Below are 21631 nucleotides of genomic sequence, written 5' to 3' on the forward strand. Positions count from 1 at the left end.
CAAAATGTACTTTTAGTAGTAGTTTTAACTTATCTGGATGAGGAACTGACTTTTTTTTTAACCAAAAATGCACCAGAGAGACACACCTGAAGTTTATGTTAAAGTGAGACTTCTCATTTGTGCACAAGCTTTGTTGTTAATTTCTATCTGCTGAGCCATTTGGAGGTCAGTTAAAAGTACAGGAAACAGTATATGTTGTTATTGGAAGTACTTTGGACTGTTCTAACATACTGTTTATACATTAGCTGCTGTAAGTAATGCTTTTATAAACTTTGTATATTTTCTTCATTTTAGTCTCTAAAATACCATAATTTGCACATATCTTTATATTTTTTGTCTGTCATTTCAAAACATTAAATCAGATGTTCTGATTAGTTACTCGGTACTTGAGTAGCCTTCATACCAAATACATTTTTACTCTTGAGTACAATTTCCAGCTACTCGATCCACCTCTGGGAACGGGCAATTGTAATACCTACCCTAGTTATTGTGGAAAAATGATAATGAGAAAACAGATTTATCGGGACAAAGATGAACTGTAGCTGGTGTTTGCAAAGCATCGTTACTTTAGCTGCTTGAACGAGCTTCATTTGCAATGTGGGTTTCATAAGAGCATCGATTAAGTCATTATATTTTAAAATATGATGATGTCATTATCTTGTACGGTTAGTGGTGCAATTCCACCACGTTATGTAACTGGTTTCTATTCAACAATGGGTTAGTTTTCATTTATAGAGCCGTGTTTGCGTTTGCTGGGCTCCGACCTTTGTCAATGATAGATGTAAAAATAAAATTAACACCCTTTAGTTCTTGAAAACACGTGATCCTCTTTTGAATATTGCAATAATTGTCGCAATTAATGACATAATTGAATGCGATAGAGTTAATATCACCCATCCATAGCATAAAAGCAGACTGTTCAGACCGAGAATGACTGCTCACTTACAGACAACGTAATGCTGTTTCTTACTGCCAGCATATAATGACCCAATATGTACACGGTCTTAGTTTTTTACCTGTAAAAGGATTTACTGTGCAAGACTGATAATAAATCATCCCTGCAGGCAGAAATTGCACCGGCTTGGAACAAGGGTTTTAAGAGTAACTAGGTCTTAATTAAAACTCAACAAAGCTCCACATTAAGGTCTGTTAGATATTAGAACAACCATATTTACAGAGTGTTTCATCATCATTTCTGGGTTAGTTCATAATGAGGACCTGCCACCGCTTCGCTCCTCTCCTTTAGGCTTTCAAGCGAACAAAAAGAGGAAAACCCTGATTTTCTCAAGCTTTGTCAAGCGCAAATAATCCGTTATTTTCCGACCTCAAATACTGGGTGGAAAAACAGCAGAGAGGAGAGCCGGGCCCTCCGGTTCCCTCGGCGTCATTTTTCGACTGAACGCAGGTCAAACTCAGAGATTTAACACAGAGGAGCGCCGTTTACCGTCGCAGCCATTAAAGTCCCTCCGAGACCGCGTTCTAATATCAGAGAGCGCAGAGATGAACATAATGCTCAGAGAAAAGTAGTTAACATCTTTAAAAACACAAATACAGACAAAACAAAAAGTGGTCCAATTGTGCCGAGAGGAGCTCTGCCAAGAAAATGTTAAAAAGGGTAAACTCATAACCACTAATGGATACCTATTAGGGAGAGCCTTCTATGAAAGCTTGCATTATGAGCCATTATCTCCTTTCACATAAACCCACCTGGAACAGCTAATTCTGCTCGGTTTTATTATAAAAAGTAACAAAAGTGCTGGTGAGACTCGACTGGAGTAAATAAAGTAGCTGCTAGGCAGAGCGCTAAAACGGTAACGCCAGAAATAGCCTTTAAACGCTGGTATTAAAGCTTTTATATTGGTTTATATTGGACCATGCCAAAAATGTGACGATACAGATGATACATAATAATAATAATAATAATAATAATAATAATAATAATAATAAGTATTATTATTGTTATTATTATTATTTTTGTTATTATTTTTGTTATTATTATTATTATTATTATTATTATTATTATTATTATTATTATTATTAGTAGTAGTAGTAGTAGTAGTAGTAGTAGTAGTAGTAGTAGTAGTAGTAGTAGTATTTCACACCATTGAGAAGCAAACAGAAAGATACCCTAACCCTAATCCCAACAAATACAAGTTTGGATCGAGTCCAGTGTGGAAATCTGCAGCCGACCACGCCCGCTTTTAACATCCGATAAGGACAATATCCAGACATGTATGTCTACTAATACTAACATAATTAATATTTTAATACTGTGATGTTAAACAATGTGTTCTGTATTACAACTTTAATAAAATAAAGCAAAGTTTGACATACTTAACCTAAAAATTAAGGCTGGAAATATGTCAGAAACACCCTGAAAAAGCCCCAAAATGGTAAAGATTAATGACGGGGGTAAAAGTTTGAGTTTTTCCAGACATATTGTAATCTAGGGGATTATTTAAGGATGATTTAGTGAGCAGAAGATAATACAGTGTATAAAATGTAAGGATTCAGGATAAATTCATCACAGTGTACCTGGAAGAAATCTGGCTTTAGTTTGCTAAAATAGAATCAACCCAATTCTAGTCAAAGCAAAGATCAATTTTTAATATAGAGATGTAAAAAAAAGAAGTTTAAAACTAAGAAAATCTTCTGCTTCTTTGACTAGATGAGGAGCATATAGTACTTAGATAACGCTAATTATTAGTGTTTAAAGTCACTTAGGCAGCCTAACAAAATGCTTTTATTATAGGAGACGTCTTGACTCTAGGTAGTTTCCTGAATCCAGCTCTAAGTGAAGGGAAAACGAGTTTAAACGTGATGAATAAAAATTACTTCTAATCTTCTTGTGGATTAATTTTGATGTCCTGGATTAACGTGAAAATAATCCCGCTGTACTTGTCTAAATCTTTGGTCAGGGGGAAGCATTTCAAACAGGTAACCCCAGAGAGCCGCTTCACTCCAACTCTGCCTTTCCCTCTTTATCTCACCTGCCTTTAATTACTGCAGGCGCACCAGTTTGCTCAGCGAAGGGGAAATTAATGGGAAGGATGAAATACGTGATTACACCCTCATCTTTCTATAATGAACAGAAACGACGACGCAAGTCGTGTGCTAAAAGGCCAAAATGGAGAATATTACATGAACTGGAATAGTTTAACGTTAGCTGCACAAAATATGCTGCAATTAATCTTAAGGCTACGTTAAAACTGTGAGCTAATTATGCTGCCGTGGACCGAGTGTGAATATTGGGCCTCCAGAGGGGAAATCCGCAGTAGTAATGATCATTTAGAAATGGAAGATTATTAGACATACAGTGAAAAAGTATTTGCCCCCCTTATGGATTTACTGCGTTTTTTTTTTCCTTTTCGTGTCACACTTAAATGTTTCAGATCAAACAAGTTTTAATGTCACAGAAAGATAACCTGAGTAAATTAATGAATTAAAAAACAACAAATTCATGGTCGTTTATAACTGGCCGTCCAGGGCATCGAGCTTCCCGTACCATTGTCAGCGTGATGGTGCCTTTCTGGAAAGCTGCGTTTGACTAAATCAGATGTAACGGGACACGCACGTTCTAAAATTATCCATTTTCTCTCATCAGTACATAGAATAGTTGCACTGATGAGTTGAGGTACGACATTGTGTTCTGTCGGGTTTTGCCTTGGGTTCTTTCTCCTACTCAAAGGTTTTTTAGCCACTGCTGCTGATTGTCTCCACCTCCCCCCAACTGCATTTCAAAAATAATACAAATCTGGCCCCCCTGATTGATAAACTTTTCTTCAATTATGGCAAAATTATTACAAATGCAAATAGTTTTTAAGTAGAAAATGTTTGCTAAAACAGCACATTTGTCTTTTAAAACCCACCCTCACTAATTTCGTAGTTAATAAGTTTACATCGATCCAGTGACTTTTTTTTTTACGCAAAAGCACATTTCGGAGCAGCCAAATCAAATTTTTTTTCTGTTACGACAGTAGGCTGATCGAAGAAGGGAAGAGAGATGCGGCAAAGGACCGCGGGTCGGATTCAAACCCAGGTTGAGGAATAAGGCCGCCGTTTATGGGTCTCGCTACCCGCTGCTCCACCAGCGCGCCCCATCTGTTTTTAACCATTTGTTAAATATGTATAAATAAAACAAGCATTTTAAAGGGAAAGTGACCAAAATCCTGCTCTGGTTGCACAGAATGGACACATATTTGCATATTTTTTCACCATTCAAATCCAAATAAAAAAAGGCATCCAGTTTGCAAACAGACTAATTACGTTTAATGTTTTCGATCTATAACCTCTGATTTACATGACACCCCTTCACCAAAAAAAAGAAGAAATGACTAATTTAGTGAATTAAATCATTGCATACTAAGCAGTTGAGAAAGGGTTTTTGGTGATTTCAGTTTTTTATAAGGCTGCACAGTTGGTAACGCAGTTGCCTTGCAGCAAGAAGGTTCTGGGTTCAAATCCTGGCCTGGGGTCTTTCTGCAGGGAGTCTGCATGTTCTCCCTGGGCATGCACGGGTTATCTGGGGGAACTCCAACTTCCCCCCACCGTCCGTTAGGAAAACATGACTGTTAGGTTAAGCGCTCTCCCTAAATTTGTCCTTATTTTGTGATGAACTGATTACTTGTCAAATGACCACTGGAGACGTGCACAACCAATATGACTTTACCTATCGTTTTTTTTTACAAATTAAAGCAGAGGATCATTTATAATATATACATTTTCACTTCAAGTTACTTTTTCTTGACAACTTTTTTTATTTCTACATGAATGAAGGCTTATTGAAGTGGTGCGACTCTTTAGTGGAGTTCTTTGATAACTCCGCCCGCCTCCGGTCACGCAGCAGTTTGATATTTTGCTTGTCCGTGTCAGCCGGGCAACGCTAATCCAGACTGCAGCAGCTTGGCAAGGCAACAGTGCAAACTGCTCCGAACGAGAAAACATTCAGCATCCGTCACCTGCGGCGCCGCTGGGGTCATAAAACGTAAGCTACATGTCACACAGTGTCGCGCAACGTACAGTTCACAATCAGTTCAGATGTGAACATATCAAGAGCAACATGCAGGCAACAGTTTGTTTTCATAAATAACCTACAAGGCCGGTAATTTCTGCTGCCTTTTTTTTGGTGAGTGACGGACTTGCAGGGGTAACAGGTTTTCTGACAAAAGGCCCGACCCAACCGATGGATCTGGAGATGCACCACGGTAGGAACATTCAATGAGGTAGCACAGTTTGTCAGAACATCGTCCTGGACTGCTTACACCTAACAGCTAGCAGCTAACAGTTAGCATCTAACACCTAACAGCTAGCAGCTAACAGCTAGCATCTAACACCTAACAGCTAGCAGCTAGCATCTGACACCTAGCAGCTAGCAGCTAACAGCTAGCATCTAACAGCTAGCAGCTAACAGCCAGCAGCTAACAGCTAGCATCTAACAGCTAGCATCTGACACCTAACAGCTAGCAGCTAACAGCTAGCATCTAACACCTAACAGCTAGCAGCTAACAGCTAGCATCTAACAGCTAGCAGCTAACAGCCAGCAGCTAGCAGCTAACAGCTAGCAGCTAACAGTTTCTGTAATTGGTGAAAGCTGCCAGAATTTAAAAGTTACACTGGGACCAATCGTTGGCCACCGTGCCGACTAGCAGCCAAACTGAGATGTAACTTGTCCAGTCTCTCTCTCTCTTATGGTTCAGTCCTGACCTCTGATCTTAACCCAGGCTGATGAGGCCTGCAGTGATTTAGATGTTATTTTTTCTGCGTGGTTCTGTCTCATCCTGGATGAGTTGTTGATGCTGGGTTGTTTTTGACAGACCAGTGAATCCTGGAACGCTTCACCGCTCTCCATCTGTGGATAATGGTTCTTTAGGACTCCACTCTCCAGACAGATTTCAGTGACTTTGTTTCTCTCTCTGTTCGATTTCTTTTCATCGAGGCGTGAAGTGTTGCTTTCTGAGATCTACTGGCCAACTTCATGTTAGCTGCTTTCTATTTAACTAAATTCTTAAAGGGGTGTAGCTGCTGAAACTAAGCTCAGCCTTTTAAAAAAAGAAAACTGGTTAATTGCATTCATGACTAAAAACCGGTAATATTTACGTTTCTACATAAGGCCTAGCAGGTTTGGATAGTTTTTTTCTCCTACTAAATTTGTTTAAGCAAAAATGCACAGAGAAGAACACACATTTTAGGATTGGTTAACATTTTGTGATATTGAATAACACTCCATGGTTTAAGCCACAGGTGTCAAACTCAAGGCCCGCGGGCCAAATCCGGCCCGTCAAGGTAAGTTATCCGGCCCTCAAGAGCCAAAAAAAAAAAAAGCATATCATGTCATATAGTAGAGGCATATATCCTTTTAAAGTGTATACAGTGGCTAAAACTGTGCCTCCTGTAAGTGTAACTCACCCCAATATCAACTTTTTTTGCAGATAAACTGTATAAGGGCCTAAGGTTGCTACTTTTATGTTACAATGCATTTTTTATACTTCTATCTGAACTGGAATGAAATTATGAAATGAAAAGTATCGTCTATACACGTGCAACCGGCCCTCTTCATGACTTCGTGACGCCAAAGTGGCCCCATATAGAAATGAGTTTGACACCCCTGGTTTAAGCTATGAAAAGATTTGATGCATCACTGATGCATTAAGAAAGTTGCCTCCAGAGCCTCCGATGGGCACCTGCACTTGTCAGTGCATCGATATAAATGCAGAAAACGTGATATCAGCGATGGAAAGCGTGTTTACAAGCCAACAGAGCCTCCGCTAACACTGAGAGGGGACTTACTTGAGAGTAAATTGTTCCACAGTGGAGTTGGGCATCAGGTACAGGAGGATCTTCAGTGTTTCTCCGGGCTTGAGCGGTTTCTCGGGCAGCCTGAGGAACATGTTTTTGTCCAGCTGCTTGTCCACCAGCAGCTGCTCCTGACTGGCCTGGTAGAGGCTGATACTTCCGATGCGCAGCAGAGGGTGCTGTGACAGAGGCTCTCCTCTGGCCCCGCCGCCTCCTCGGTGGCCCTCGCTGCACTCCCCGTCCAGATTAGGCTCGTGCAGCGTGTAGTAGAGCTCGGCCTGCAGGGTCTCGCTGGTTAATCCGTCCAGGAGCCCGTCTCCGGGGCTTTTCCTGCGACCCAGCGGGGCCACGTTGGTGTTGAACCAGGGAGGAGGCAGCTCCAGCTGGGCCAGGCACTGGGCGAGGTTGCCCCTCATGCGGCAGGACGTTTTGATCTCCCGGACGTCGCGGAAAGCGTGCAGCCGGATGCACGGCAGGTTGTCCTGAGCCTTGAAGTCATCCCAGTCCCGACCGGCGATGTAGAAGAACACCTGGACGACGGGGTTGTTGGAGAAGACCCTCGCTTGGACAATGAAGGCCCGCACCTTCCAGCCCACCGTCAGCTGGCCTGGGATGTCCAGAGGGCTCGTTGGCTGGAGCAGCTCCTTGGATAAAGCCTGGTCCTGGGCAAAAGGCCCAAAGCTTATGTTGATGGCAGGGAGCTCCTTTGTCTGGAAAACCACAAAACTCTCAGAGCGCTGCAGCGGATGTCCAGCGCTGCCGCCACCGCCGCTGCTGCTGCTCCTGCCGCCGCCGCCAACAGTTTGTCCTGTGATCTGGGCCTCCCGCAAGAAGAAAGCCAGCTTTGCATTGGACATTTTGAAGCTGGCAGGCAGATACACGCTGGGTGGTGGAGGGCTGGCTGTCATTGCCGAGGCGCTGAACAGGACATCCGAGCTGGTGGGAGAGACTTTACCTGCAAGAGCTGCGAAAGACAGAAACGAGGGTGATTCAACTTTTCAACAGATACTTTAACTTCTGCATAAATGAATAATAAAAAAAGCTGTCATTGTTAAAGAATCAGTAAAAGAAAAGTAGGAGGAAGTGAGACAAAGCTTCTCTGTTGTGTCAATTGAGTGAGAGAGGCAAAGAGGTCAAAACAGCTAATCCTATAATAAACAGTCTGGTTTATGCCGCTCCACCAGTGACATGAGCTAAAATTCATAATGTACAGTTGGGCTGCGGGGGTTCTGAACACAACACCTTCAACCACTGTTTTAGGAAGAAATGAACTGTCTACAAGGCAAACGGAAAAAGCAACAGGCCTACAGCAACAACATGCATGCTCCTGATTCTGTGGAGTCGCTAATTGAAGGGTGCAAAATAACCGCCGTGTGCAGTTCAGTCGGTAGGAAAACAGGTGTCAATCGGGACGCAGCGGATGTTGTCCTGGTATTTCTACGAAGAACGGCAACCCTTTCACTGAAAAGTTGATTGGAGGAGGAAAAACACAGGAACATGTATATATAAAAGGTAGGCTGGTCAGCTAAAATGCTTAGAAATAGACACTGAAGTCGGACCATTGTGGAAGAAAATGGGAAACTATGCTTTAAAGGAATAATAACAAATAAAAAAAAAACCACACAAACTCTGCAAGTCGACCGAACAAGGTCTACAGTAGGGATTGGCGAAAGGAATGTAAATGTGTATCATGATGTTTTGTGTAATTTCTTACAATAATGGTAAAAGTGATGATAAAAAGTATTTAAAAATGTACTGGTGTCTTGTTTAGAGATAGATTGTAGGGCTTTGACAGCAAAGCCACTATTTCACAAGTTATTGGACAGTCTACTCCAGGACAGGAAGTCCAATTTCATCATTAAACAACACACACTGACTGCATTTAGTCTTACTTTAAAAAAAAGAAACTGACTTATTATACTGCTCTTCATAAAAGGAAATAGTGGAAAAATCCAAACAATATTAGTTCTTGCTGTGTGTAAAGAATACTTTGGAAACATGACATGTATCATGAATTGGCGCTATATAAATAAAATTTAATTGAATGTAGAGTTTATCACTTTCACTATGAACCAAAATGCTTGCTCCTCGGTTACATGTGGGCGCCAGAAAACACCTATGGGAAGCCAGCCCACCCATTCAATCAAAAAACAACATCTGCTGAAGAGGCTTCAGTTTTCCAAAGAGCTCGTTGACGAGGCTTAATGAGAAATAGGCCATCGGTTTATGTACCGTTGAAGGAAATATTGTTCTTTTGGGTCTGGGGTCTGCAGACAGCCTGTGGTTTTAAAACAAAGTGGCTCCGGCATCTTAAGGGGACGCCTCTGCATACTAGGCTATTGGGCTTATTTTTGAAATACCATGGACACGACATATTTGAAGAGGTCCCGTTGCCTCATGCTAACGAGGAAATGCCCTTCAAATGGGTGTCTCTACAAGACAACGACCCAAACGGACCAGTCAGCGAGCAGCATATTACTTCCAGTCCATCCAGACCACAATAAGGGGATGAAGTGACCAGCCCAATCCGTGGACCTTAAGCAAATACGTAATTTCTAGCATCAAACATCTTGTTCTTGAGGAGAGAACAGGAACCGCTGAGGAACGGTGGGCTGGAATACACACTCACAGGTGCTATAGGCTGGTTGATTGCAACACAGGTGTGAAGGAGTCCTCAGAAACTGGCTTTTCAACTAAATGTTAGTAAAATGTAAAGGCAAATTTTTATTTTACACACTTTTTAGAGTAAAGTGATGAATTCAATATTTTTTTTTCATCATGTTTTGGTTTATAATAGACCGTGCAAAGAGCACAACACATTTCCTTCTACGCAAATAAAAGCTATAATAGGGATTTAGACTTTTTTATCTTTTAAAGCTGTAGGTATTACATTTCATTAAAGTCACAAAGGAGAGTATTTTAGTTTTTCCAACACTACTACCCAACACACAAGGTAAGGAAAGCAATAAAGAGTGAAAACAAAACGAGGCATACTTATGAGAATCATCCAGAGTTGAGCACAAACATAGAGTTGCCTGTCCCCATAGTCCAGATCAGAGATTAAAAGTCCCATATTCCAAGTGGTTTTATCATCGAAATCTCATCCTTCGACTCTAGATTCAAATAAAGGAGGAAAAATTCAAGGTGTCCCTTCAAGTTCCCCGCAAGTAAATCCTCTTCCAAGGCGTGCGTTACTCCACATAAATTTGATGGTTCCCCCTTTAGAAATCAAGCAAAATAAAGAATGAATGAGTCCAGAAATCAGCAGAACGAACGCTCCAGCAGCCCCTTCACTCGCTCCCGTTCTCGCTGCTGAGCTCCTTAAACTTGTGCTCCTCTGACGCCTTGAAGCTAACTCTCTGTTTAAGAGCGGCTCAGCCCCACACGGCGCGCTCGTTCACTCCCAGACTGTGTGCATGACTCCCGGACAGACCCTGATAGACAAGGCTGAGCCTCCTCCCGGTTGGTGGGCTGGCTGTGCGAGGGCTACAGACAAAGCCTCTGACGCTGGCTGGTCCCCCCCCCCTCCCCGGCCCACACACCCCTTCTACATCCCCTCATCTCGCCACACCTAGTCTCCAGTCTATAATCACCGCGTTAGCTCCGGGTGATAGGCAAGACCCGCAAGCCCTCTGAGGATTCAACTTACACCGCACACAAGAAACACACTCCTGCCCGATTTATCTTCTCCCTTTCTGCCTCTCTGAACGTGTTCGGGCAGACTCGGGATGAGGCAGAGAGAGAAAAAGAGATGATGGTGGTGGTGGGGGGAGGATGGATGTTTTGCTTGAATGCCTTAAGGCGAAGAGAGAGAGAGAGAGAGAAGAGGGAAGGAGAAGTGGAAAGGCAAGGATTAGATAAAGGTTATTGATGAATTAGCCTAGCTCCTCCTTCCTCATCTGTCGACCCCCCCCTTCGGCGTGCTCCGGCCTCCTGAGAATGAGGGGGGTTACCGGCACATGGGGAGGGGGGGGAGGGGTGCACACACTGCCATGCTGCCTCAGTCACATGTGCCTGGAATGCCCACAATAAAAGGGAGGAATCTGTGTGTTGTGGGGGGGGCAGTGGCGGGGGTCTAGGCACTGAATGGGGGGGCAACAAAAGATGCACACTTACACCCAGAGAGGAGACGCGTCAGAGGCCCGTCGCCTCGTTAACCCGCAGCTCTCCAAAATCCCAGGAATGCGAGCTCTCGTCTCGGCCGAGTGACGAATCCGCACGACCTCCTCCACTCCACTCCGCTAGGACATCCCACCGAGTCGTGCTCCGGGGTCCGAACGTGCAAAGCTCCCACCAGCGCCAGTGCATACTTTTACAAGCCGCACGACAACATAACAAAACTCAGAGGCTCCACCGCTAATCCCTGCCTCAGGAAAGGATCAAATATGTGCCTCACGTAACAGGATACACACACGGCCCCGACTGCCAACTCCAATAATCAGAGTGGAGTATTTTTACCTCCCCGCTATTAAGGGTCTACGTGATACCGCCGGTGTGTTGAAACGCCGCTACTGCTTTGCTTTATTCTTCTCGCTGTCTGGAGGAAGGCAAAAAACCTGAATCCCAGAGTCTCCTGCCTCTTTAGCTTCCTGTGAGGGTGCCCTTGAGCAAGGCACTTCAGGGAGAACGTGTGCTGTTAAAGCACCTGCTCCAGGCCAGACAGCCCCAAACAAAATGGTTTTCAGCTTGATATCATTTTTAAAAAAAAGGTGAAACTGCATAAAATGTAACTAGTTCATTTCTTTGCATTAGTTTATTAAAATCCAGGGGGGGTAGGAGGAAACTCAGGCAAGCTACCTGTTTAAACAGCTTCTTTTTCTTAAAGACTTAGAGAACTTTATTGTCATTTTGTATGCACAAAGTGCGTACAGAACGGAATTTCGTTCGCATACAGCTTGAAAGATCACAGTAAATTGCAGTAAACTTCAGGATAAAGATGCAGCAGCAGTTTATGTAGACAATACAAGCATTAACTGCTTGGCTACGTGGCTCAAGCTCATTGCCTGAAGATGCCGACAGAACCCCTGTCATCTGCGGAAAAAGGCAGATGTGAGACCCTGAGGTTCTTAAACCAAGCAACGACTACGCCTTGAGAACCTCTCCATGAACACGCAAACAGGATTAGGGACAAGAGGCAGTCCCCGGGCAGAGTCCCATGCACGCTGGCAAGAAGCTCAATTTTGTGCAGAGAACTCGGACAGAGCTCTTGCTTTGGCCAGACAATGATCAGAACGCCTTCAAACGCATCGAGGGCAACCAATGCACATGTGGACCGAGCAACTCTGATCCCTCACTCCCCTACACCCTAGAGCAAACCTGCCAATGCAGGCTAACCGTGATCCACAGATAGTTGGACTGCAAAAACGGAACTAAAAATAAGTAAAATGTTCTTAAAATGAGTGTATCTTTCCTTGATTTGAGCAGGTAAATAAGCTGATCTGCCAATATAATAAGATTTTTGCTCTTAAAATAGGAACAACTCATCTCCATCATCTTATTTCAAGTGCAGTATATCTAATTATCTTATTTTAGGGGTCAAAATACTCATTCCATTGGCAGATGATCTTATATACCTGCTCAAATCTAGGATAAAAACACAAATTTTAAGAGCATGTTACTTATTTTTAGATCCGTTTTTTGCAGTGTGGAGGACTCTCTGCAGTCGCCTTTCTTAAAAGTACCCGGTGTGCCACCAGGCAGCACTGCAAATAGGGAACTAAAAGTAAGTAAAACTTTCTTGAAATTAGTGTATTTTTGCTTAATTTGAGCAGATAAATAACACTACCTGCCCATGGAATAAGATTTTTGCACTTAATTTGGGAACAATTCATCTTCATCATCTTATTTCAAGTGCAGAAGTATCTAACTATCTCATTATAGGGGTAAAAATACTCATACTCGGCAAATAGTCTTATTTATTTGCTCAAATCAAGTAAAAATACACTAATTTCAAGAAAATTGTACTAACTTTTAGTTCCCTTTTTGCGGTGAGATGTTTACCTAGCCCCCCCACAGGACAAAGAGAATGTAAAAAACTATTAAGAATGCATAATATGAAGGAGGTCAGTGATTTTCTGGCTACTCTGCGCAGTTCAGACTCCTTCACTGAATGGTAAAAAAACACAATTTAAACTAAAATGCAGCACATTTTAATCTCAATGAGACTTTTCCTGGTTAAATAACGGTTAAATAAACACAAAAATACGAGTCTTCGTTTGGTGAGACTACATTGTTCTGCTGGTATTTTCTAGGTTTTCGTGCCATCTGAAAGCCAAACGAAGACGGCGTAAACAGCAGATCCCGTCCCTGGAGGGTTCAGCACGTATCCGTTATGTACCATAAGTACTGGTTTTAGAAGGTTTTATGCTGTGGAAATGTGTGTTTCTGTCTGAATTTGTTATTTTGTAATGTTTATTTTTGTTTTCACTCATTTCGTTTTTCCAAGTGCCAGAACTTGCACTCAGTTTCACATTTTGTCTGCATGCTTACATCATTTTCAGTATATAAATCAGCTTAAACAGGACAACTTAAGTACTCAGCACTCATGTACCCTTTTTATCAAAGCCTTTTTTCTTCTTAATTGAGCATTTTTTTGAGATGACAACTTTTTTTTTTTTTTTTACTTTCACTTGAGTAAGAAATAACACAACCTTCATATCAGGGGACTCAAAATAACAAAACACTTGCTTCATTAGACAAAGTCACAAGTTGAATGCAACTAGAGAATACTTTGTGAGTGACTTTTCCTGCACAAGAAATAGCTTGAAATTTCAGTATTGCAAGATTTTGCCCCCCCCCCCACCCCCCGAAAAAAAGTATGCACATGAAAACTGAAAAAGCTAAAGACTATAAGGAGAGGTACGGAGGGAGGATATTAGATAATTACACTGCAAAAACGGAACTAGAAAAAAGTAAAATGTTCTTTAAAATTAGTGTATTTGTCCTTGATTTAAGCAGGTAAATAAGATGATTTGCCAATGGAATAAGATTTTTGCACTTAAAATAGGAACAGTTCATCTCCATTATCTTATTTCAAGTGCAGGATATCTAATTATCTTATTTTAGGGGTCAAAATACTTATTCTGTTGGCAGATAATCTTATTTACCTACTCAAATCAAGGATAAATACACTAACTTTAAGAACATTTTACTTATTTTTAGATCAGTTTTTGCAGTGTAGAACAAAGAAAAGAGGATAAAGTCTGTACAAAGAAAAAATGTTCAATATTCCATTTTTTTCTTCCATACTTATCCAGACCAGCGAACTGCTGAAATGTGCCGAGCCGTGGCAGAAACATCCAGCCGTTATACATGATGTAGAGAGAAGCAATGGAGAAAATCGTATCAGTGTGCTTATAGATCCACGGCAGCAGGACTTCATGAGCACCCGCTGTACTGTCTCGCTTTCCCGGTGGGTTGGCAGAACAACAACAATATGGTCGGATTGAAGCTGTGTGAAGCGTCCAGAAAATCTCCAGGGTGAACGTACACAACATGAACGCCAGCTAGGAGCTGTGCACATGGATGAAAACCGAAGGTTTGGAGAGACCCGAGGTGTTCGTTTCATGGATGTCTAGAAGAAAATGAGGCAGAAAACGAAATAGGAAGGGACCTAATTAGTCCATATACGACGGCTGAAAAACAGCCTTCAGATTATTATCACCTGTGTTGTAGTCTGCGTTTTACTAGACGTGTATTTAAACACTGCAAAAACGGAACTAAAAATAAGTAAAATGTTCTTGAGCAGGTAAATAAGATGATCTGCCAATGGAATGAGATTTTTGCATTTAAAATGAGAACTATTCATCTCCATCATCTTATTTCAAGTGCAGGATGTCTAATTATGTTATTTTAGAGATGAATTGTTCCTGTTCTAAGTGCAAAAATCTCATTCTATTGGCAAATAGTCTTATCTACCTGCTCAAATCAAAGAAAAATACTAATTTCAAGAAATTTTTACTTATTTTTAGTTCCCTTTTTGCAGTGTAATCTAGAAACAATCTTCCATTTACTAAACCACACTGCAAAAACTAAACTAAAAATAAGTAAAAGTTTCTTAAAGTTAGTGTATCTGTCCTTGATTTTAGCTGGTAAATAAGATGATTTGCCAATGGAATAATATTTTTGCACTTAAAATAGCAACAAACCATCTCCATTATCTTATTTCAAGTGCAGGATGTCTAATTATCTTATTTTAGGGGTCAAAATACTCATTCCATTGGCAGATAATCTTATTTACCTGCTCAAATCTAGGACAAAAACACAAATTTTAAGAACATTTTACTCATTTTTAAGTCTGTTTTTGCAGTGAATAATTCGAATTTCTTAACGACTAGATCAGAAACACCAGTTATGTAACACAGGCTTCATTGTTTGGCCTCAACAGAGGGGATGTGTGGTCATTTATATACTATTAAAACACCGTTTTTGCTTATCGGGGGCCTTTAAGGTAGGAACAAAGTTTATCTCTCCTCACCTTGAATGAGACCGTGTTAAAGGGGTTGGTGACTAGATGGCAGCTCAACAGTCAGTTGTTGCTAATTTTCAGGTCTAGTCATTCTATGGTTTAACCACTAAGAAAAAACATTGGTGAACAACGCTGATGCTGAATGATCCCACCAAACGCTCACGATTCAGTAATTAAGAGGGATATTTCACTGTTTTTAAAGACTGATCTTCACTTGACACGCCTTAGAGTGGTCAAACCTTGGTTGAATTATTACACAGGACAAACAAATTCTTTAAAACACAATTAGATTTGTGCAAAATTGATCATATTGAAATGTTCATTGCAGAGGTTAGGTCAGGGGTGTCCAAACTTTTCGGCACATGGCCGAAATTATCAGGTCAAAGGAACTTGGGGACCAAAAAGTGATGATGTTAATCTTTTTTAATAACTTGCTCTAAAAAATATATTTTTAACTAAACAAATCAATCAGGTTTTCTGTCGTATTAAAAGATGGTAATTCAGTTTGCAAAATTATTTTTATGATTTAATTTGACTCGTTCATAATTAATAAATATTATTATCATTATTATTATTAATAATAATAGTAATAATAAACTGAACTATTTTTGGTCTAGTAATATAAGTTAAAACTGAATTTTGGTCAGTTCTTTGAAAACACTTCCTGTAATTAGCCAATTTTAATAAATGAATTCAAAGCATATTTTAATGCACCAAAGTCTGTGTTTGAGTAATTAAATGTCATGGCCTCTTTACATTATGTAATTAAAGAGAATGTGTGGTTATTAAAAGACTAATACTTTCTGTTGTACATAACATTTTCCAAGTAAGATTTTTAACTTTTCTGTAATAATTTTACCCTAATTAAAAAGTTTCCATCTGCATCAGCCAACTTGTGCTTGTGGATCAAATCTTTCTTGAAATGTGTTTGAAATGAGTTAATTACACTGGAAGGTCGCTTAGTTAGAAAATATGGTGCAGTCATACTGTAAGGTGTTCATTTGTAGCATCATGTGAATTCCTCTGCAAAGGTTTTTACTCATTTACAAAAGTCAGAATAAAAACCATCACATGTAAACATTAAATTTGTCAATTTGTAACACCTTTTCCAGTAATAGTACTGTCTTTACAATAGGAAAAAATAAACATTTTATTTACAAAAGGAAAATTATTCATATGGGACTTTTGTGTTTTTAAAATTATAGTAGAAATTCTAAAATTAATTCTAAATTTGCTAATTAAATGGTTTAATTGTTAATTAAACCACTGTTTTGGGACCCCAAAATGCGAGGATCAAGATTGGCGCTAAACTGTGGGGCCCACACGTTGGCGCCGAAGAGCAAAAAACATGTGAAGAACTGGGCTGTAATTCTGGACTCTACAATCATATAATATTTTTTTATTATAATTTTAAAACACGCTGCCAGATTCAAGGGTTTTCAGTCCAAATGGGACACTAAAAAAGTGATGCACATCTTTATTTTTAGTAAAATAGATTGCTGAGGCAGTTTATTTACGGGCAGGGGTGGATTTACCATTAGGCAAAACTAGGCAGTATGTTTTTCATTATGCTTATTGTAATATGTCATCTTAGGACCCCATCAGGGGAGGGGCTACAGGAAAATGTCTGTATCTCAGTATTGGAGCATGAAGCCCTACAGAAGCTTTCACACATAGGCGAGACTTGGAGGGGGGGACCTTCACAAAAGTTTGCTTAAGGCCCCAAAATGGCTAAGCCCCCCCCTGTTTAAAGGTAAAAATCCAACAGGCAGCTGCAGCTCATCTAAAACGCTGCAGCAACACCAGGAAAATGGATCGTATCAAAGCAGTTCTGAAATCCCTGCTCTGGCTCCCTGTTTTAAAATGTTCCTGATGGTCTGTAAAGCACTAAATGGTCATTGGCTGAAATGTCTGAGTTGCTTCCCAGGTATGAACTACGCAGACCCCCTCAGGTCCTCAGAGACCTGCTCAGTCAGCGTTCCCAGAACCAGAACTGAAAAAGGCGAGACAACATTTAGCTTTTATGCTCCTCGGCTCTGGAACAAACTCACTGAAAAACCGAGACGTGCAGAAACTGTTGGTTCCTTTGAATCAGGACTGAAGACATTCTTGCTTGCAGCAGCTTCAAACAACCCGACTAATGAACTCTTTCAGACATTTTCTTTTCTTTTATACAATGTTTTATTTTTCCATCTGCCCTTTGATGTCCTGTAAAGCACTTTGGATTGCTTTGTGTAGGAATGCTGCTACACATGTAAACAGGCCTTGACTTTAAAACCCCTCTGTGTTATCTTGATGGTCTAGGTATTATCAGAACCTTTTTTTTTTTTTAAATCCGTTTTTCTTCCAGTGAAACTATTCATTTAGATAAATACTTGAAATTAATTTTTCGAGATGCTGCATTGCCAATGCATCACAGTGAGATCTAGGTGAAACCTTTTCACTCTAATTTAACGTCGGCAACTTGCAGAGACAATCCAGTCTAATTAATGAGAGAAGAACAAAGATGCCACTGTCAATGCCGTCCTCCAACTCTGACCTTCTATTGAGAGCATCATAACAGTTTTAGTGCTTTTTAGAAAAGCTGGTTGGATCTTGAATGTTTGGTGATGGCTTCATCAGAAACTTTTCATATGACTGCATCTGGTTTTTTTTGTTTGTTTTTTTTTAAAAAAAAAGCTAATTCCTGTAAAAAAAAAAAGACTGAGGTAAGCAGGAGAACATGAGTGCACAGATAATGACAATTTATTTTTATTTTTATAATGCAGTATACACGTGCTTTAGCCAAACCTCCCTAGAACAGTGCAAGTTGTTCAAAAATGCTGCAAGGCTTCTGACAAAATCCTCCAAGTTTCCACCTGTGACTCAGATTGGAGTCTGATGCAACTACACTGGCGTTTCAGGATGAAATTTAAGATTGTTTTACTGACTTGGAGAGCTCTTCGTGGATAAGCACCGGACTATATCAGTAGGCTTTTGCACCCATATAGTGCAACAGTACCCTCTTAAGCCTTTTACCTATTTTGTTACATTCCAATCGGTAACTAATTTAATTATTTGACGGATCTGCACAAAGTAGTCTCAGTCGGAGAAGTGAAATGAGAGAAAATGCTGAAAATAGACATGTGGACATTTATCCACCCCCCGTTCGTTGTGCAGTGCCTAAAAAGTTCTGGTCCCAACCTTCAAAAGTCCCATCCTTAGTGAAATGAATCTCACCTGCGTGTGATCTATCAGTAGAAACACACTTTTTCTGAAAGACCTCAGAGGCTGCAGCAGTACTAACCAAGAGGCGTCTCACCATGAAGACCAAGGAGCTCTTCAAACAAGTCAGGGACAAAGAAGTACAAGTCAGGGTAAGGTTATAAAACAACATCTGAATCTTCGATATTCCTCCGGAGCGGCATCAGGTCCATTATCTTCAAATAGTAAGCGCCTGGTACCGAGTGTTAAAAAAACGATGGCATGCTTTGAGTTTGCCATAAGGCACATTGGCGACTCCCCAAACGTATGGAGGAAGGTGCTCTGGTGAGCAGAGACTAAAATGTTACTTTTTTGCCACTAAATGGTGGTGGACAGCGTCATGCTGTGGGGATGTTTTTTTAGCAGCAGGGACTGGGAGACTGGTTGGAGTCGAGGGAAAGATCGATGGAGCCAAATACAGGAATGTTCTGGAGCAGAACCTGTCAGTCTGCCTGTGACCTGCGACTGGGACAGAGGCTCGTCTTCCAGCAGGACTTCCACCCGAAACATACTAGTGAATCGACACTTGATTGGTTTACATTCAAGTGTGTTGGAATGGCCTAGTCAAAGTCCAGGCCTCATTCCATTTGAGAATCTGTGGTTAGACTTTAAGATCTCTGTTCACAAGGGAGAACCGTCCATCGTGGAGGAGCTGGAGCAGTTTAGCGTCGAGGAAAGAGCAGAAATCCCAGAGGCCAGGCGTCTCATTTACCCACAAAACGGTGCCTCAATGTTGTGTACGTCACTTTCTACGCAAAGGTGGCGATCTATAAAGAAATACTGGACGTCAGAATGCGTGGCCCCTCACACAAACTCTCACCCGTGCGTACGCTCGTTTTGGAGACGGGAAACTGCCGCCGCACACTGGAATAAGGGAACTAAATCTTGGTAAATTATTCTTAAAATGAGTGCATTTTTTCTTGATTTGAGCAGGTAAATAAGATTATTTGCCAAAGCAATAAGATGTTTGCACTTAAAGTTGGAACAATGCATCTCCACCATCTTATTTCAAGTGCAGAATATCTAATTATCTTATTTTAGGGGTAGAACTACTAATCCCATTGGCAAATGGTCTTATTTAGCTGCTCAAATCAATGAAAAATACACTAATTTCTAGAAAATGTTGCTTACTTTTAGTTCCCTTTTTGCAGTGCAGATGGTAAAAGTGGTGAATTGCCGCCACACTGCAGATGTTCAGTTTCACTACAATATCAGACTTTAATCACAGACTGACTTTCTCATAAACATTAAAAAACGCTGTGCAGTTCATGCTTGTGCAGGTGAGCTGGTCGGCCACAGCTGGACCCAAGGACCTTTCAAATGGATGAAAAAAGGCCAGTTAACAAACTCAAATCTTAAATCAAAATCAGGGGAATTCTTCATGTTTGGTGGGAAACCCTCTTCCCTCCTGGTCTCCCTCCACAGCCTCCTCCTACACGGGAGGGATTTCAGCACCAAACACGTCTCCGTGGGGCTGTCATCCAACATGTAAGGCAGCAACACGGTTCGCTTTTTGACTAAATCTTTTATGTGGACAACATATGAGCTTTTACCTCTGATTTACACATTTAATAGAGGCCTTTCTGAGGCATCTTTTCACAGTTTCTTTGCTCTTTTGTCCATGGTTGCCATCGTTACCCATGAAATAATGATCAGCTGATATGTTTAAATATAAATCAGCCGTTTTGCATCGACCCTTTATGGTTGAATGTGGGCGTGTAGAACATGAAGCGGATCCTGGTACGCAAATATTCAGGTGCAGTTGTGATCTATAAAAGAGAAATTGCTTGCTGTTGTGAATGTACATAGTTTTATAACTCATGATTTTGTTTGGCGTACCTAAACCTTTAGTATAGATCTTATGCAATGTTTTAAAAATGAGACCACAGATGTGGAGAGACTGATCCAAAGACACTTGCAGCTGGAATTGCTACAAAAGGTGGCTCTGCAGAGTACTGACAGGTATGCACTCTGAAGTTTTCTACTATTCTGTCCTTGGTTGCTTGCTTCACAATAAAAAAATAATGAAGTCAAAGTGGGCAATAATAAATAAATGGTGCAAATTCTCAATCGATTGTAATTCCATATTGTGAGGCAACATGAAAAGTAAGGGGGTGAAAACTTTTGAAAAGCACTTTCCTTTATTTCTTTATATTATTTTTTCTTGTTTTTATGCAATGTTGGGTCTAGTGGACCACTTTGTGATTTTATATATATGAAAGCTTAAGATAATGCATTTAAATAAAGCTTTTCTTCTTCTTCCAATTCACGACTATGCGCTACTTTGTGTTGGTCTCGCTCATAAAATCCCAACAAAATGCATTTAGGTTAGTTTTACACACGTTCTTGAAAGGTTTCCTGCTATGAGTTTAAATTAAGCCCGCTCCAAAACCTCACAGCACAAACATTGTTTCTGAGGCCATTAAAGGAGCCTTCCTGTATAAGATCAGCCACTTGTTTTTGTTTTTATGCAGCAGTCCATCGGGTTGTATATTGATCGAGCCGAAAGCACATTGCTGCTGGCGTCTGGCGAACCGCGGAGGACTTTGAACCAACACGGCCGCTGATGCTCCAACACGAGGGCTGAAGGTCACCTGACTATCCCCCCCCCCCCCTGCGAGCCTCCTAATCCCGTTTCATCCCGACGAAACTGCCACGACAATGCATGCGATGAATGCAATAAAGCAAAACAAATCCTAACCCCTTCTCCCTCTGAACCCCGGGGCCTTATAGCCCCATTCGAGAAGGTGATTACAACCTATGATGCATCAGGGTGTGCTCATCTCATTTCACACTAACAGCATCACTGGACCGCCGGGCTTGAAAAGGCGTACCGACACAGATGGGCATGCATTGTGAAACCCTATCGCCTCCTTCTTTAGACCTCGGGCTAAATTGAATTGAATCACTTCCTGTTGCGCTCCCATTACGGGAAACATCTGCTCTGGGTCTATGTGTGCTTTTGGTCAGGGAATAAGTGGCTTCCTAGTCAAAGGGCACTTTCTTTTTAATCAGATTACTTCGCTTGAAGTCAATTAATTTAAATATCGGACCACTCTTTGTCAGTTCAAAAGTCAAACACTGGACTTTTTCCTCATTTCGTCACATTAAAACGGCAAACCTCCTTCT

General features: G+C 40.9%; 1 protein-coding gene across 3 annotated transcripts in view; it reads right to left on the reverse strand.

Annotated features, from left to right (window-relative positions):
• The window catches only part of tmem132e (transmembrane protein 132E), a 622280-nt gene that overhangs the window by 190583 nt on the left and 410066 nt on the right, over positions 1-21631 (reverse strand). The window contains exons 1-2 of one of the 3 annotated variants that reach the window (XM_036142774.1): positions 10909-11096; positions 6787-7756 (exon numbers count right to left, since the gene is read on the reverse strand). In XM_036142774.1, coding sequence (XP_035998667.1) covers positions 6787-7700 — 914 coding nt within the window. In that variant the 5' untranslated portion in view covers positions 7701-7756; positions 10909-11096. Of the gene's footprint in view, positions 1-6786; positions 7757-9786; positions 10296-10908; positions 11097-21631 lie in introns of those variants that run through there. The other 2 variants (XM_012868887.3, XM_012868888.3) reach the window with 2 other exon arrangements.

The sequence above is a fragment of the Fundulus heteroclitus genome, chromosome 11 (genome assembly GCF_011125445.2).
Source record: "Fundulus heteroclitus isolate FHET01 chromosome 11, MU-UCD_Fhet_4.1, whole genome shotgun sequence".
NCBI classification, from domain to species: domain Eukaryota; kingdom Metazoa; phylum Chordata; class Actinopteri; order Cyprinodontiformes; family Fundulidae; genus Fundulus; species Fundulus heteroclitus.